Genomic DNA, 16514 nt, shown 5'->3' with positions numbered 1-16514 from the left:
CAATTACCAGTAATGAAACTGAATCAGTAAGAAAACAAACTTACTCTCAACAAACAAAAGTCCTGGACCAGACTGCTTCACAGGTCAATTCTATCAAGCATTTAAAGAAGAGTTAGTACTTATCCTTCTCAAACTATCCCAAAAAAATGCAGAGGAAGGAACATTCCCAAACTCATTCTATGAGGCCACCATCACCTGGATACCAAAAACAGACAAAGATACCACAAAAAGAAAAAATACAGGCCTATATCACTGATGAACATAGATGTAAAAATCTTCATCAAAATATTAGCAAACCAAATTCAATAATACACTAAAAGGATCACACACCATGATCATGTGGGATTTATCCCAGGGATGCAAGGATAGTTCAATATTTGCAAAAATCAACCCACATGATATACCACATTAACAAACTGGAGAATAAAAACCATATGATCATCTCAATAGATGCAGAAAGTCTTGGACAAAACTCACCATCCATTTATAACAAAAACTATCAACAAAGTGGGTGTAGAGGGAATATATCTCAACATAATAAAGGCCATGTATGATAAGCCCACAGCTAACAACATACTCAACAGTGAAAAGCTGAAAGCACTTCCTCTAAGATTAAGAAAAAGACAAGGTTGTCCAGCCTCTGCACTTTTATTCCACATAGTATTGGAAGTCCTAGCCACAACAACCAGACGAAATAAAAGAAATCCAAATTGGAAAGGAAGAAGTGAAACTGCCCTGTTTGCAGGTGAGATGATACTATATATAGAAAATCCTAAAGATGCTACCAAAAAATTACTAAAACTCATCAATGAATTTGGTAAAGTTGCAGCATACAAAATTGATGTACAAGAATCTGCTGTGTTTCTATACACTAAAAACAAACTATCAGAAAGAGAAATTAAGGAAACAATCCCTTTACAATGCAACAAAAAATAAAATATACAAGAATAAATATAAGGTAAAAGACTTGTACTTGGAAACTAAGACACTGATGAGAGAAACTGAAGACAACACAAAGAAATGGAAAGATATATCATGCTCACATGTGTAGCTGAACCAAAGTGACTCCATTCTGTCAGCTCTATCTTAGGCCCACTGTCCTATCCCTTCTTTATGCATGACTGAGCTTTAGCCTAACACACAAGGAATGTGCCCAAGCCAGATGAATTCCCATTCAACTTTTACCCTTGCCTTCATCTGATACCTAAAAACCAGAAGTGTGCCTTTTGCTGATGCAGATGGTTAATGGTCATGAGACACCCAGGGGAAGGAAAAGAAAACCCTGTTCCCATCCGTGTGGCCATGCTTCTCCCTAGTAGTCAGATTCTATTTTTAGCTTTGACCCCTTTAAATTCCCCTGCACCCCTTTCAGCGGTGCTAAGTGCAGCTGTGAATGTGGATCATGTGTCCACCTAATCCTTCCTGCCTGTGTAAGTTACCCACAATACATTTCCTAATTGCTCTTTATGAAGTTGCTCGCCTCATTTTTCAGTCTCAAAATTCCTTCTCAGTTTGGAAGATATTATTCAATATCTCTGACTACCAACATCACGGATTAGAAGACTTACTACTGTTAAAATGGCCATATGACCCAAGGCAATCTACAGATTCAGCGCAATCCCTATTAAAATACCAATGGCATTTTTCACAGAACTAGAACAGAACTAAAATTTGTATGGAAACACAAAGGACCCTGAAGAGCCTTGTTGTCTTGTTATCTCAAGATAACAATCTTGAGAAAGAGAACAAAGCTAGACGTATCACACTCCTTTATTTCAAACTGTACTATAAAGCCACAGTAATCAAAAACAGACACACAGATCAATGGAGCAGAACAGAGCACCCAGAAGTGAAACCACACTCATATGGTCAATTAATCTATGACAAAGGAGGCAAAAATATACAATAGGGAAAGATAGGCTCTTCAATAAATGGTATTGGGAAACTGGACAGCTACATGCAAAAGAATCAAACAGGACCACTTTCTCACATCATTTTAAAAAAATAAACTCAAAATGGATTTAAGACGTCAATGTAAAATCTGAAACCATAAAACTTCCAAAAGAAAACACAGGCAGTATGCCCTTTGACATCAGTCTTAGCGATATTTTTTTTGCTATATCTCCTCAGGCAAGGGAAACAAAACCAAAAATAAATAAATGGGGCTACATCAAACTAAGAAGCTTTTGCAAGGCAAAGGGAACTATCAGCAAATGAAAAACCGCCTAGTGAATGGGAGAAGATGTTTTCAAATGACATATCCAATAAGGGGTTAATACCCAAAATATACAAGGAACTCACAAAACTCAATGTTAAAAAAACAAATAACCCAACTTTTAAAATGGGCAGAGGGGACTTCCCTGGTGGCGCAGTGGTTGAGAGTCTGCCTGCCAATGCAGGGGACACGGGTTCGTGCCCCAATCCGGGAAGACCCCCCATGCCGCGGAGCGGCTGGGCCCGTGAGCCATGGCCGCTGAGCCTGGGCGTCCAGAGCCTGTGCTCCGCAACGGGAGAGGCCACAACAGTGAGAGGCCCGCGTAACGCAAAAAAAAAAAAAAAATGGGCAGAGGACCTGAATAAACATTTTTCCAAAGAAGACATACAGATGGCCAACAGGCACATGAAAAGATGCTGAACATCACTAATCATTAGAGAAATGCACATCCAAACCACAATGAGATCACCTCACACCTGTCAAAATGGCCACTGTCAAAAAGACAAGGACAAAATTCACAAAGAAAAAAATTTTCTCCTGTTTCTTTAATGTATCTATATGAGATGATGAATATTCACTAAACCTATTGTGGTAATCATTTCATGATGTATGTCAAATCATTATGCTGTACATCTTAAACTTATACAGTACTGTATGTCAATTATATCTCATTAAAACTGGGGTGCAGGAATAGCAAGTGTTGGTGAGGGTGTGGAGAAAAGGAAACCCTTGTGCAATGCTGGTGGGAATGTAAGTTGGTACAGCCACTATGGAGAACAGTATGGCGATTCCTCAAAAAATTAAAAATAGAACTATCATACAATTTAACAATTCCACTCCTGGGTATTTAGCCAAAGAAAATGAAAACACTAATTAGAAAATATATGCACCCCTCTGTTCACTGCAGCATTATTTACAATAGCCAAGATATGGAAGCAATCTATGTGCCCATCAATAGATACATGGATAAAGAAAACGTTGTATATATAAATACAATGGAATATTACTCAGCTGTAAAAAGCATGAACTCTTGCCATTTGTGACAACATAAATGGACCTACAGGGCATTATGCTAAGTGAAATAAGTCAGAAAGGAAAAGACAAATACCATATGATTTCACTTATTTGTGGAGTCTAAAAAATAAATGAACAAACATGACAAAAAAGAAACAGAGTCATGGTACACAGAACAAACAGGTTGTTGCCAGAGGGGAGGTGGGGTGCAAGGATGAGAGAAATAGGTGAGGGAGATTAAGAGGTGCAAACTTCCAGTTGCAAAATACATGAGTCACAGATATAAAATGTACAGTGTGGGGAATATAGTCAATAATTATGTAACATCTTTATATTGTGACAGATGGTAACTAGACTTGTGGTGATCAGTTTGAAATGTATAGAAATATCGAATCACCGTATTATGTACCAGGAACTAACAGTGTTGTATTAAATAGGTCAATTGTACTTTACAATAAATAAACTCATAGAAAAAGAGATCAGATTTGAGCTTATCAGAATCTGGGGGTAGGTAGTGTAAAGGTACAAACTTCCAGTTATAAGATAAGTACTAGGGATGTAATGTACAACATAATAAATATAATTCACACTGCTGTATGTTTATTATAGGAAAGTTGTGGAGTTCTCAGCCCAAAGAAAAAATATTTTTTCTACTTCTTTAATGTTGTATCTATATGAGACAATAATGTTCACTAAACCTACTGTAGTAATCATGATGTGTGTTAAGTCAAATCATTATGTTGGACACTTTAGATTTACAGTGTTGTATGTCAATTATATCTCAATAAAACGGGAAGGGAAGAAGAAGGAAGGGAAAGAAAATTGCAATGAACTTCAGACAATACTTCCCAAAGTACACACACCAAATTAGGTAACTGTTTCATACATATACAGTGCTGTACCACAAACGGCTCTGTTTTCTTTTATCCCCAATGGACCACAGGGTACAAAGGGGAACATGAGCACAACGTTTTCAAGCTAAAAGTGAAATAGGTGTTCTCATAGGGGAAGGCTTCCCTTAAGGGAGCATAAGGATGTGGCAAAGGCCTAATAAGAATGCAGCTGTAGATGATAGAAGGAAAGGGACATATGGTCCTAGTGCCCTAACATTTTCATACCGTCATACAGAGGCAACTCAAATGAGGTCTACTGTAATGGAGCTACTACAAATGTACAAAACACCTTGCTTAACCCCAGCCTTCTACACTGATTCCCACACACCTGACTTCTTAGGATCTCTACAGCACCCATTCTGCATGCTGAGCTACTACCCCCAGTCTCATCAGCACCCTGGGTGGAGAAGGGTGGTGAGGGCCTGAATGTTTCCTCTGTACCCTTCATATATAGATATATATATGAAGAGTTTATAAATAGTGGCCCTTGGCTAATCAAAAAGAGCAGCCACACATAAGTCAGAACACCATCCAGCTAAGTAATACTGATCTTCAATAAAACCAGAGGGGTGGATTTTAAAGTAACATCTACATATTTTTAATGCTGATTAGCAATTCCATTTTAGTCTGTTTTCTCCTTTCAGATGATGACAGACATATGCCACTCCTTCCCTCTGCTTTGGAACTCCTGTGAGGCTGGACTAAGAATTCCATTGACTTTTCTATCAGAAAACTCATTTCACTTCCTTTCCCATCCTCTTGGCCTCACCTCTTGATTCCAGATGTGGCTGCAGTGAACAGTTCTGTGCTGGCCTCAATTAAGGTAGGAATGACAGGGTTTCCACTCAAGAAACTGTCTTTCGTTTTGTCCTGTGAGGCTTCTTTGATGCCATAGCATGGGACCCTCGGGGTAGCCCATTCTGCACTCACACGTGAGCAGCCAGAAATAGGTGGAAGTTAACATCCTCAGGAGATAGGATGAGAGCTGACGGATAAATGCTACCACCCTGATCATCCTCAGGCAGATGATTCCAGGAAGCATTCAGAAGGCCAGGCAGGATCATCCCAGCTGCCCCGTATTGGCTTCTCCTCCTTCCTAGATTTACTCTCCCAGATCCTTTACTCCTGCTTCCTGGGATCACCTCTCCAACTCTACACATGTCCTGTTTTCAGGCTCTTCTTTCACAGGAAAACATCTAAAACACTTAAAAATCAGTGGTCTTCCATCCTTCCATCTCCCCTTCCATTCCTCCATTCTCATCTTTCTCCATAAAGGATTTCAGATTCGTGGGAGGGCTATGAGAGAGGTGTGCAGGGTGAGAGTCAGGTCACCAGCTCTGAGAGGCTGGCAGCCACCAGTGCTGGGTCATCCTTGGTTTTAACAAGGATCACCTCTGGGAACATGAAGGTCTGTAATGAAAATCATTCTAGGTCTTCCAGGTAGAAAGGGCTTATATGTTCACATACTCATGTGGGCTTAGATGCCTGGGGGTTATTTTTTTCATCTAACTTCTGGGACCCAAATCCACCACTTTTTAAATGCCAATCTCAACTTCTGCCAGTTGTGAGAACTCCAAACCATGGGTCATCACAAAGTGTGTTTAAAAACGCTGGATGTGTGCACCACGTAATACTAGAAGCTGACTTTGGAAAAAAGTGGGTGCTCTGCCAGAGACTATGAAGCAAGCGGTCTGTTCCTTTATGACCTGGGGTAGTCAGAGCAGCCCACACTACCCAACCCGCACTCACAGCACCTTTCTTCATTTAGTGAAAGAGTCTATTTTCCAAACATTTACAATGTCCATTACTGAAGAACACACCAGTGTTTTACCAAAAATGGAAATAAATGCAATTATTACCCCTCCCCCCCAAATCTTAACTACTGCCGGAAAATATTATCCAAGTGCAAACCTTAACGTTCAAATGACTTTTTGTTTTAATCAATGGAATATGTAAAAAATCTCTTTCAAATATTATTTATCTTAAAAACATAAAACTCAAATGATACGAAAGAAAAATTGCAAGACAAAGTCAAATCTGAGCACAGTATAAGGTTTAAATCAGCCAAGTAAGCATTTTAAACAATTATTTGCCTCATGGGCTAGGAAGGAGTATTCATCTCAGCCACTGAATATTTATTAAGTAAATTTAAATTTAGTTGATATTTCTAAACCTATATACTAATAATATTTATTGCTAAATCTATACACTAATTTTTTTAAACTAGTGGCAATTTTATTAAATTTTAAATTTTTTTAATTTTTAAAGAGAAAATTAAATGTCTATTCCATTTCATATCTTTGGCTCTTAACACGGAATACCTAAGACAGATATTTGCAGAACTAAAAAATAAATGCCATGATTTTATTTCATAGAACATGGTATGATAATCTTGGCATTACCGATAAAATAGGTTCACAATTAAAACGTGTACTTTGAAATGTTTAAGAGCATTCACCTAAACATTTTCATTGGAGTGTTTTTTTTAATCTGAAAGAATCCTTAATTTCAAATTATTAGAAATCTACTCTGTATGAAGCCATGCAGATTCCATTTCACAGTTCATTCTGAGCTTTTAAAATGTTTCAAAACAAATAATGTTTGCATTGAACCTCCATTTAAAATCAACTTCCAGGAATCACAGGAGTATAACTCAACGATATTAAACTCAACATAATTATCTGACAGTAAATTTTATTGCAGTAAAATCTAATTTGTCCAGCACTTGATCAACCGAAAATGTCTATTAACTACCTCTTCTACAGGACAATGATAATTTAACATCAAAATCATGCCAAGATCTAAGAAATCTCCTGTAGCTAAAAGTTCTAGAAAAGACATCTCTTCAGAGATCAAATCAACTGTTCTCATTTCAAACTCAGAAACTGGGGCTCCAAGAGGTACGTGACTCTGTAATAGTCACAGAGCCGTTGGTGAAAAATCTGTAATGTAAGTCCTTGCTTCCTAACTCCAACACTGCTCCTGCTAGGTCGTCCTCAGAATTCTTTTATTCATAATACTCAAATATCCTGTACATACTAGGTAATTATAGCTTACAGCTCCTTTATTAAGACAGTTATTTTTCCTAAGATATATACCTCATAGATGTTCTCCATCGGAAAAGAAATGGAGCACAGAAATTTATAATAAAAAATTCAGTATCTTGGGTTTCCCTGGTGGCTCAGCGGTTAAGAATCCTCCTGCCAATGCAGGGGACACGGGTTCGAGCCCTGGTCTGGGAAGATCCCACATGCTGCGGAGCAACTAAGCCCATGTGCCACAAATACTGAGCCTGCACTCTAGAGCCTACAAGCCACAACTACTGAAGCCCGTGTGCCACAACTACTGAAGCCCATGCTCCGCAACAAGAGAAGCCACCGGACTGAGAAGCCCACGCACCGCAACGAAGAGTAGCCCCCACTCGCCGCAACTAGAGAAAGCCTGTGCGCAGCAACAAAGACCCAATGCAGCCAAAAAACAACAACAACAAAAATTCAGTATCTTATTTGCAAGTTTGAAAACTAGTAAACAACATTATTACAAAAGCTATAAAATATGAGATATTTGGTAAATTACCATAGACAACTGTGGTAAAAATCTGACTGGTATCTTGGATTTTTCTTGGCTGGGTGATTTATCCTGCATGAAAATATACAAAAAAAAAAAAAAAAAAACCCCAACCCAACACTGTTTACTCTGTTAATGCTAAAATTGACTCCTTCAACCAAATGTTAGAGTGTCTAATATAAAGTAAAGCACATATCATCCAAAATATTCTAAAACATACTTTATGGATAGCATGATATTGTGTACAGAAAATCATAAGGCAACCAGAAAAGATTATTAGAGCTAATGAAAGAGCTCAGCAAGGTTGCAGGATTCAAGATTAATACACAAAAATTGTATATCTAGATGCTAACAATGAACAATCCAAAACTGAAATTAAGAAATTAATTTACAATAGCATCAGAAAGGATAAAATACTTAGGAATAAATTTAACAAAAAGACATGCAAGACTTGTACAAAGAAAGCTATAAAACATTATTGAAAGAAATTAAAGACCTTAATAAATGGAAAGACACCCCATGCTCATGGATTGGAAGACTAATATTGTTAAAATGCAATACTCTCCCCTCAAAATAACCTACAGATTCAACACACCCTCTCTCAAAATCCCAGATGCTTAGTTGTAGAAATTAACGATGATCATAAAATTCGCATGGAAATGTAATGGACCCAGAATAGCCAAAAGATCTTGAAAAAGAACAAAGTTGTCAGACACACTTTCAGATTTCATGACTCACTACAAAACTACAGTAATGAAGACTGTGTAAGGATAAACATATAGATCTATAGATCAAAGGAGCAGAATTGGGAGTTCAGAAATAAACCCATACATTTACGGGTGATCAATTTTTGATAAGAGTGCCAAGACAGTTCAGTGGGGAATTGGCCATATCTTCTTCTAGGAATTTATCTAACGAGTGTCCATTCACTTAGCCCCCACCTCCTTTCTCCATGGCTAAAACTTCTTTTTTCCCAGAATGCTCCACTTCCTAAGGTGACAATGTATTCAGGTTAATGCATCCTCAAGTTACTGTAAGTAACATATACTTTTCAGCTGCAACTTTCAGGGAAAAGTGCTGATACTTCCTTTGAGTAGAGGATGATTCCATGGTAGGAACTCCACCTAGGTAAGAGGAAGCACTGTTGACAATAATGCTTTGATCTATAAAGCAGATTATAAATCGTGCTTTTTGCCAATTGTCAATTTATTACCTCTCAGCTCCAAGTCTACCCTTTTTGCCCCCCTTTGTGATTGAGCAGGACTCTATTTCTCCTTTGCCAACCAGCATTAATATTACAAAGGGTATCAAAACAACACTGTGAGAAGAAGGGACTCTCTTCCTGGCTCCAGGGCTTTTTGTCATTGCTTCCATGGTGTGGCTGCCAGCAGTCAGCATCCTTGCCTGTGGGCACCTTCCCAGCCTGTGGTGTGTGGCTGACCCAGTGACAGACACCCTCCAGCAGGGTTGCAGGTTTCACAGGCATCCCTAAGGGCAGCTTCCCAGAAAGTTTGCCTTACATCATAGAGGGAGACTTTCTTTCAAACTCTTCAGCACACAAGCAAGATGGTTTTCTCACTTCCCACATTGATACTTTCCTGATTTTCACAGCTGTATAGTACCCTAATGTGTGAATATGATGTGATTCATCCATTCCACTCTCCTGTAAATTAACATTTAGCTTAGTTCCAATGTTTCTCTATTACAAAAGATGTTCCAATAAACATCTTTGGTGATATATTTTAGTATACACACACACATATATACTATACAGTGTGTATATAATACACATATATTACACGTGAGTATGTAAATATCTCTTTTGTCCCTTTAAATCCATTGGTATATTTGTCTATCTGTAAACAAATTGTATGACATTGTCTATTGACTTCACAATAGGTCTTGAAATCTGTAAGGTAATTCTCTCCACCTTAGTATTCTTAAAAATTATTATATACAATCTTGACCTTTTCTCTACCACGTGAATTTTAGGATCCACATTGCATGAAACTTTGGGGGATTTTGACAGAAACACACTGAATGCCTAGAATAATCTGGAGGAAATTGATATTGACTTCTTCATGAATAAAATATATTTCTTTATTCACATGCTTGGAGTGTATCCTTCAAAAACTTTTTGTAATATTCTTCATTAGGGTGTACACATCTTTTGTTAGACTTATTCTTAGGTATAAAGAATTTTGAGTGAAAAATGCATTACAGGATCTGAACGACTTACCAACTTTTGTTTTTATTTTATTTTTTTGCGTTACGCGGGCCTCTCACTGTTGTGGCCTCTCCCGCTGCGGAGCACAGGCTCAGCAGCCATGGATCACGAAGGGCCCAGCCGCTCTGCGGCATATGGGATCTTCCCGGACCGGGGCACGAACCCGTGTCCCCTGCATCGGCAGGCGGACTCTCAACCACTGCGCCACCAGGGAAGCCCTGACTTACCAACTTTTAATCCCAACTAATTTGTAAACAGGGAAATGTCCATGAAGGCTGCATCTACATATAATAATTTCTGTGATGGTTATTCTTTGTTTGCCCCAATCCAGTCTCCATGTTTTCCTTCCTGCTCTGTGCCTAGAAGGCTGACTTCTGTAAACAGGCAGCATCTGGGCTCCCAGCCCTCTGGCTTCTGCTGGGGATTAAGCAATGAGAGGCACCGGTGGGAGACTAGACAAGATGAAGGGAGAGAGTTTTGGATATTTCTCTCCTAGTACTCCCTGTTTCCCATAGTTCTGACAGTGGTTAAATTCTTCCAGAGCTCAGCTCCTGTCAGGAAGCTACCATTCCAAGCCTCCAGCTCTCACCAAGTTCTGAGAATGGGGTTCAATTTCTTTGACCCGTCAGGCCTAGGAATGGCAACGACTTCCTGTTATTAATCCTTAGGTGCCTCCTCGTCCCTGTTGGTTTCTTCTCTTAACCTTGCCCACACCTCTCCAAACAGTCTTTTCATAAGTGTTCTTCAATTTAATCCTTTTAAGCATGCCATCTGTTTTCTGTTGGGATCCTAATATAATTTTACATTACCAGAATTAAAATTGCTAAAGAGTCAAGGTCTTCCTTGAGTGCTCTGGCTTGCCACCTGGTTTTTATTTCACTGATTTTCAACTACTTGTCTATTGGAAGGGATATTTTAAACCTGGTATAATCCAAATTTAACTGTTCTGATGAAATAACCAGAATCTATGAATGTGTCTGGTTAAAATCAACAATAATCCTGAAGTTGTCTGATTAAATCAACAACCAACTCTCAAAATTTAATAGGGTTGATTTAAATATAGTCATCATATGTTCTGAGTTATGGTTGTTAAAATTATCACCATGCTGTTGGCCTCATACCCAACTGTTTTCACTTTGATCTCCTTTTTAAGCAATAACATCAAGGAGACAGGATGAAGGAAAACAGAATGAGCATCATATAAATGCAAAACTACTTAATTTAACAACTAGAAAAAGCGCTAAGGTAGAGATAAGCTGACAGCTTTTCCCTCTTTTCTGCCCACAATCTGTAGTGGATTTTGTGGGGAGCTTCGTGCTCTTTGGATATCTGTATTTTTAAACCTCTGAAAGTTCTTCAACTGAAACTCAAAAAGCCTTATGTTTTAACTAATTTTAAAAATGAAAGAAGCAGTTCCAAGAGATTTTTCTTCTAAATACCTAATTTAAGAGTTCAAATTGCTATTCCTGAAAAATGCCATGTCACTCTAAACCTTCCACTATTGAGATGAATATATTAAAATCTCCTTCAGCAAATGATTTTACCACCTGCTCACTTTTTCAAACTAAATGAATACATAAGTAAATGTCACATAAATATGTTATTTCCAAAAGTTTAATCCATTCTGTTTGTTTCAGGTTAAAATATAAAAACTTTCACCCTTTCAAAAGGAAAACTATACTCAAAAATAGCATAAATGAAAGTATCAGGAGTTTTAAAATTACAAGTCAACAAAAGCAGCCAGAGAGAGACCTCTGCTGTTTAAAAGTAGTATGTAGAAATGTAAATAGTCCTAGATGGGCTCATGCCCATTCTTTCAAGATCCCACTTCCTTTTTAATAACAGAGGTTCCTTTGGGGTGGGGGCATGTAATTTCCAAACATCACTTTTATTAAGATAAAGTGAAACTTAAAACTTAACTGCCAATAGGTTTTTAGTGGATGCTTTTCAGTTGTAAATTGGTCAATTTGGGCTTTTTGAAACAACAGCTATTCAGAAATACCACTGCAAATATGGTAAATGCATATTTTAAATTTCAACACCACAGAATATGATTCAAAAGCAGGTCAAAGACTGATGTGGGCATCAGGAAAATAAGTTATTTTTGATTAATTAATGAATTAGGGTTTTGACATTTTCAGTTAGTAATCTACAACTCAATGTTACTTTTAATCTTCTTTCCCCAATAAACTCTAACACTACCAAAAAGATTATAAAGCTTGAAAAAGAAACGATTATAGGGCTTCCCTGGTGGCGCAGTGGTTGGGAGTCCGCCTGTCGATGCGGGAGACGCGGGTTCGTGCCCCGGTCCAGGAGGATCCCACACGCCGCGGAGCGGCTGGGCCCGTGAGCCATGGCCGCTGAGCTTGCGCGTCCGGAGCCTGTGCTCCGCAACGGGAGAGGCCACAACAGTGAGAGGCCCGCGTACCGCAAAAAAAAAAAAGAAAGAAAGACAAGATTATAGTTTAGTGTCAAACCAAGAAGCTAAGCAAAATTTGCAGACTTAAAAGCAACCATTCAGTACCAGGATGCTTAGGGGGCCTTTTCCATACAAATCTAGAGAGTTAGAGTTGTTTCCTAGCTAGCCCAGAATAATGCCCACACTTAACGTCTTCCCATTCTGTTCTGGAATTTAAACGTTCGACCACTGTTCATTCCTTCTGTTTACAGTTACCCTTAAATTCAATAAAGAGTTCTGAAAAGTATCTACTGCAACATATGTTACCGAGCCAGGTTCCCTTTGTCAGAAACACGGCAAGCCAAAACGCTGAGACATCCGAGGTTTGCAGCGAAGACAGGGCTTACTCACAAGGCAGCCAAGGAGAAGGCAGGCGAACAACTCTCAAATCTGGCTCCAGAAAGACAAGGGGCTGGGGTATTTATAGGATAAAGAGTAACGCAGCAGGGCCGTCTGAGGCGTAGGGAGCGTGAGAAGCGTGGGGAGCGTGGGGAAAGGTGATTGGAAAAAGGTGTGGTAGGCGTGGTAATCACCCCTCTGCTCAGGTGTAACTAAGCTACAGGCCTCTAGTTTCAAAAATGCAGGCGCTTAACAGGATCTGAGGGTGGAGTTTTCAGCCCTCCGATGTCAAAAGGTCACCAAGCCATACTTGCATATGCGCAGTTGGAGGGTCAGGGAGCCTATGCAATCTTAACTAGCTCAGCCCCAAAGAGACACAGCTGACTCCAAGCTCCTGCAAAACAACTCCGGCAAACACCTTATTGTTTAGGCTCCATGTGGAGTGGAGAACACGCAAGTCTTTTGTAGCAACAATTAAAAGCAAACTTGATTAGTGGAGACCAGTGAAATGGATTTGACTAATGATGATTCCCCACGGTTTCATATGCATCTTTTGTTACATGCCATGGGGATGTTTTCCTAAGAAGAAATTCCACTTGCCACTTACCAAACCCTTTCATGTGTGGTATGGTATGGCGTGGTATCTTGTTTGAACTTTGTAATAACCTTAGAAAGGAGGAAAAGTTGTTTTGATTCCTCCCCTTTGCGTAAAAGAGAGAGAAGGTTTAGAAAAACCAAGTGATTTGCCCAAAGTCGCACCGCTAGGGAGGGGCTTATATTCCAACCCTAGAGCCCAAATCCTAGGCAACTCCCCACCGAGCTTCCCTCCAGACAAACACAGCCACCATTAGCACACTGGGGACACTCTAGGGCTGTAATGTAAACTGCAGGCGCTCTGCTCCACTGTGTTTGGTTGTTATGACAACACCAAGTACGAACGGTTGGGAAGAGAACATATAAAAGTTTTCACCGAAAACGCTAGTATCCCAGATCGTAAGTGGGATGAAAGAAGCCGTACCCCGCGAGGCCACAACTGCGGAGTCCGGAAGACCTAGGCTTCCATCACTTTTGAAATACAAGGGAAGCTTCGCAGCCGGACGAGCCTGGCGATGAGCCAATCTCTCACCTGCTGGCTGCTCATGGCTGTGAGGACGCGCTGGTGGCACCCGGTAGCTCTTGGATCGCTCCTGCCCGGCGACCCCAGGAACCGCTCGGCCGAGAGATGCGGCGCCCGGGGACAAGGCAGTCTATGCTCCCTCAGCGCCGGGGCTGTCTAGCTTCCCGGCTGCGTTCGTTGCTAAGCAACAGGCCCGCGCAGGTTCCATTTCCGGTCATCTGTTGCTCCTGGGACAGCACCCGGGAACCGGCAGTGCACTCCTGCGGGAGGCACTTTCCAGGGCGCTGGGTGGCGCCTGAGCCCGCGTGGTGCGTTAGCAGCGGGCGAGTAAATAGCTGAAGGCGGTGGGTGCTCTTCCTTCTGCCTTGAGGAGTAAATACCCTTGGATCACCGACCAGTCACTTTTGCACCCTCCTAACTTAGCTGGTTGCTGCGGGTCCCTGCCTTAACTCCTATTTTCCTATTTAACTTTATCTGTGTCTAGGAGGTCTCAGAGGACTAGTGGAATGAAATGATTGCAGATTTCATTGCTTATAGGGGCAAGTGGAATTAGGAAAACAAAGCATGCAGAGCTTGGAACCAGTAAGCACCTTTCTTCCATTTTCCAAGGGTTTCCAACTCACGTTATTTTCTTGACTTTTCCCACACACTAGAAAACTATCCTTTAGAAGAATACCAGAAAAAGAAACTTCAAGAGTTCATTTAAACCAACATTCCTGGATGGTCTACTGCATGAAGGGTGCTGTGCTAAGGGCTAGGCATACAAACCTGACCAAGATGCCATCCCTTCAGCACCGGCTAAGGGAGTATTCAAATAAGCAGTTAAAATGCGGTGCAGGCAACATGGGAAGGGGGATCCTCAGGAAGAACACAAAGCAGGCACTTCTTAATTTCTCCTGCAAGATGTGGAAGTGATGTGAGATCTGAAGGAAGAAGACATGGCTGGACAAACAATGTCCAAGCAAGCAGATTATATATATAAAGGCCCTAGGCAAGAGTGGATGGCTGATGCAAGAATTAAAAGTAGCTCTGAAAGTTTGAAGAGTTGATTTGCATAAAGGGAGTTAAAGAAAATCTAGAGATGAAGCTGAGGTGACATGCAGGTGCTATATCTTAAAGGACTCTTTAAAACATGGTGTAATAGGGAAGAACAAATCTGACTCCATTTTGGATCTGTTTCTTTTACTTTAACCTTCGTATTCTATTGTTTTCACTACAAGTTAAGAATGTTGCCTAGAGCCTGAAATATACAGGACAGCCCATTCTCAAGGCTCTGAGCTTTAAAGGTATAACACTTTTCCATTCATAGAGAGATAAAAGTTGCAGAACAGAGAATAACATTTGTCTTGTCAGAGATTTACAGGAACATCATGACCTGACCTACCTGGACAGCTGCAAGAACAAAGGATTCCAACACCAAGAAGTTGGCAACAACCAACTACACCCCCTCCCCTTTTACTATAAAAGAAGCCTGAATTCTAACTTAGGTAAGACAGTTCTTTGGGATACTAGTCCACCATCTTCTCAGTCTGCTGGCTTTCTAAATAAAGTCACTATTCCTTGCCCCAACAACTTGTCTCTCTATTTATTGGCCTGTTGTTCTGCGAGTAGTATGAGCTTGGACTCGGTAACAATGGTATGGAGTTTAGACTTGAAGGGAAAATGATCTCCACTGAAAAGTGTTTTGTTCAGGAATTATAAGAGCCCATCCTAAAACTCCCAGGGAATTTCAAGGGACCTAGAAGAGGCAAAACACTCTTGAAAAAGAACAAAGTTGAAGGACTCACAATTCCTGATATCAAAACTTAATACAAAGCTGCAGAATTAAAAACTGTCTTTTCAACAAATGGAGTTGGGAAAACTGGAGATCCACATGTAAAAGAATGAAATTGGCCTAACACCATATACAAAAATTAACTAAAAATGAATTAAAGTCCTAAACGTAAGAGCTAAAACTATGAAACTTTTAGAAGAAAACATAAGGGAAAAGCTTCATGACATTGGATTTGGAAATATTTCTTGGATATGACACCAATTGCATAAGCAACAAAAGAAAAAATAGACAAATCGGACTTCATCAAAATTTAAAACCTTTGTTCATCAAAGAACAGTGAAAAGGTAGCCCACAGAATGGGAGCAAGTATTTTGCAAATTACATATCTGATAGGGATTAATATCCAGGATATATCGAGAATTCCTAAAACCCAACAGTAACAAACAATCTGATTTTTAAAAATGGCAAAGGACTCAATAAGACATTTTCCCAAAAAAGATAAACAAATGGCCTATGAGCATATGAAAAGATGCTCTACATCACTAATCATCAGGGATATGCAAATCAAAACCACAAGATACCATTTCACATCCATGAGAGTGGTTATTATTAAAAAGAGAAGCAATAAAAAGTGTTGATGAGGATATGGAAAAATTGGAACCCTCATACACTACTGATAGGAATGCAAAATGGTGCAGCCCTTATGGAACACAATATTGCAGTTCCTTAAAAACTTAAAAATAGAGTTACCATATGATCCAGCAATTCTATTGCTGGTATTTGCCCAAAAGAACTGAAAGCAGGAACACAAACATATTTATACATCCATGTTTATAGCAGCATTATGCACAACAACCAAAAGCTGGAAGAAACCCAAGCACCCATCTAAGGATGAATGGATAAATAAAAT

The 16514-nt window shown here is 39.7% G+C and overlaps 1 protein-coding gene across 1 annotated transcript in view; it reads right to left on the bottom strand.

The window, feature by feature from the left end:
- DNAH7 (dynein axonemal heavy chain 7) overlaps nucleotides 1-13956 on the bottom strand; it is a 243777-nt gene extending 229821 nt beyond the window's left edge. Inside the window, exon 1 of the mRNA XM_060105782.1 lies at nucleotides 13840-13956. Within this exon, the coding sequence (XP_059961765.1) occupies nucleotides 13840-13854 (15 nt within the window). The 5' untranslated portion in view covers nucleotides 13855-13956. The remainder of the gene's footprint in view (nucleotides 1-13839) is intronic.
- Nucleotides 13957-16514: the final 2558 nt, after the last annotated feature.

This window comes from Mesoplodon densirostris, chromosome 8 (assembly GCF_025265405.1).
Source record: "Mesoplodon densirostris isolate mMesDen1 chromosome 8, mMesDen1 primary haplotype, whole genome shotgun sequence".
NCBI classification, from domain to species: Eukaryota; Metazoa; Chordata; class Mammalia; order Artiodactyla; family Ziphiidae; genus Mesoplodon; species Mesoplodon densirostris.
This window is presented reverse-complemented; position numbering and strand designations above follow the sequence as displayed.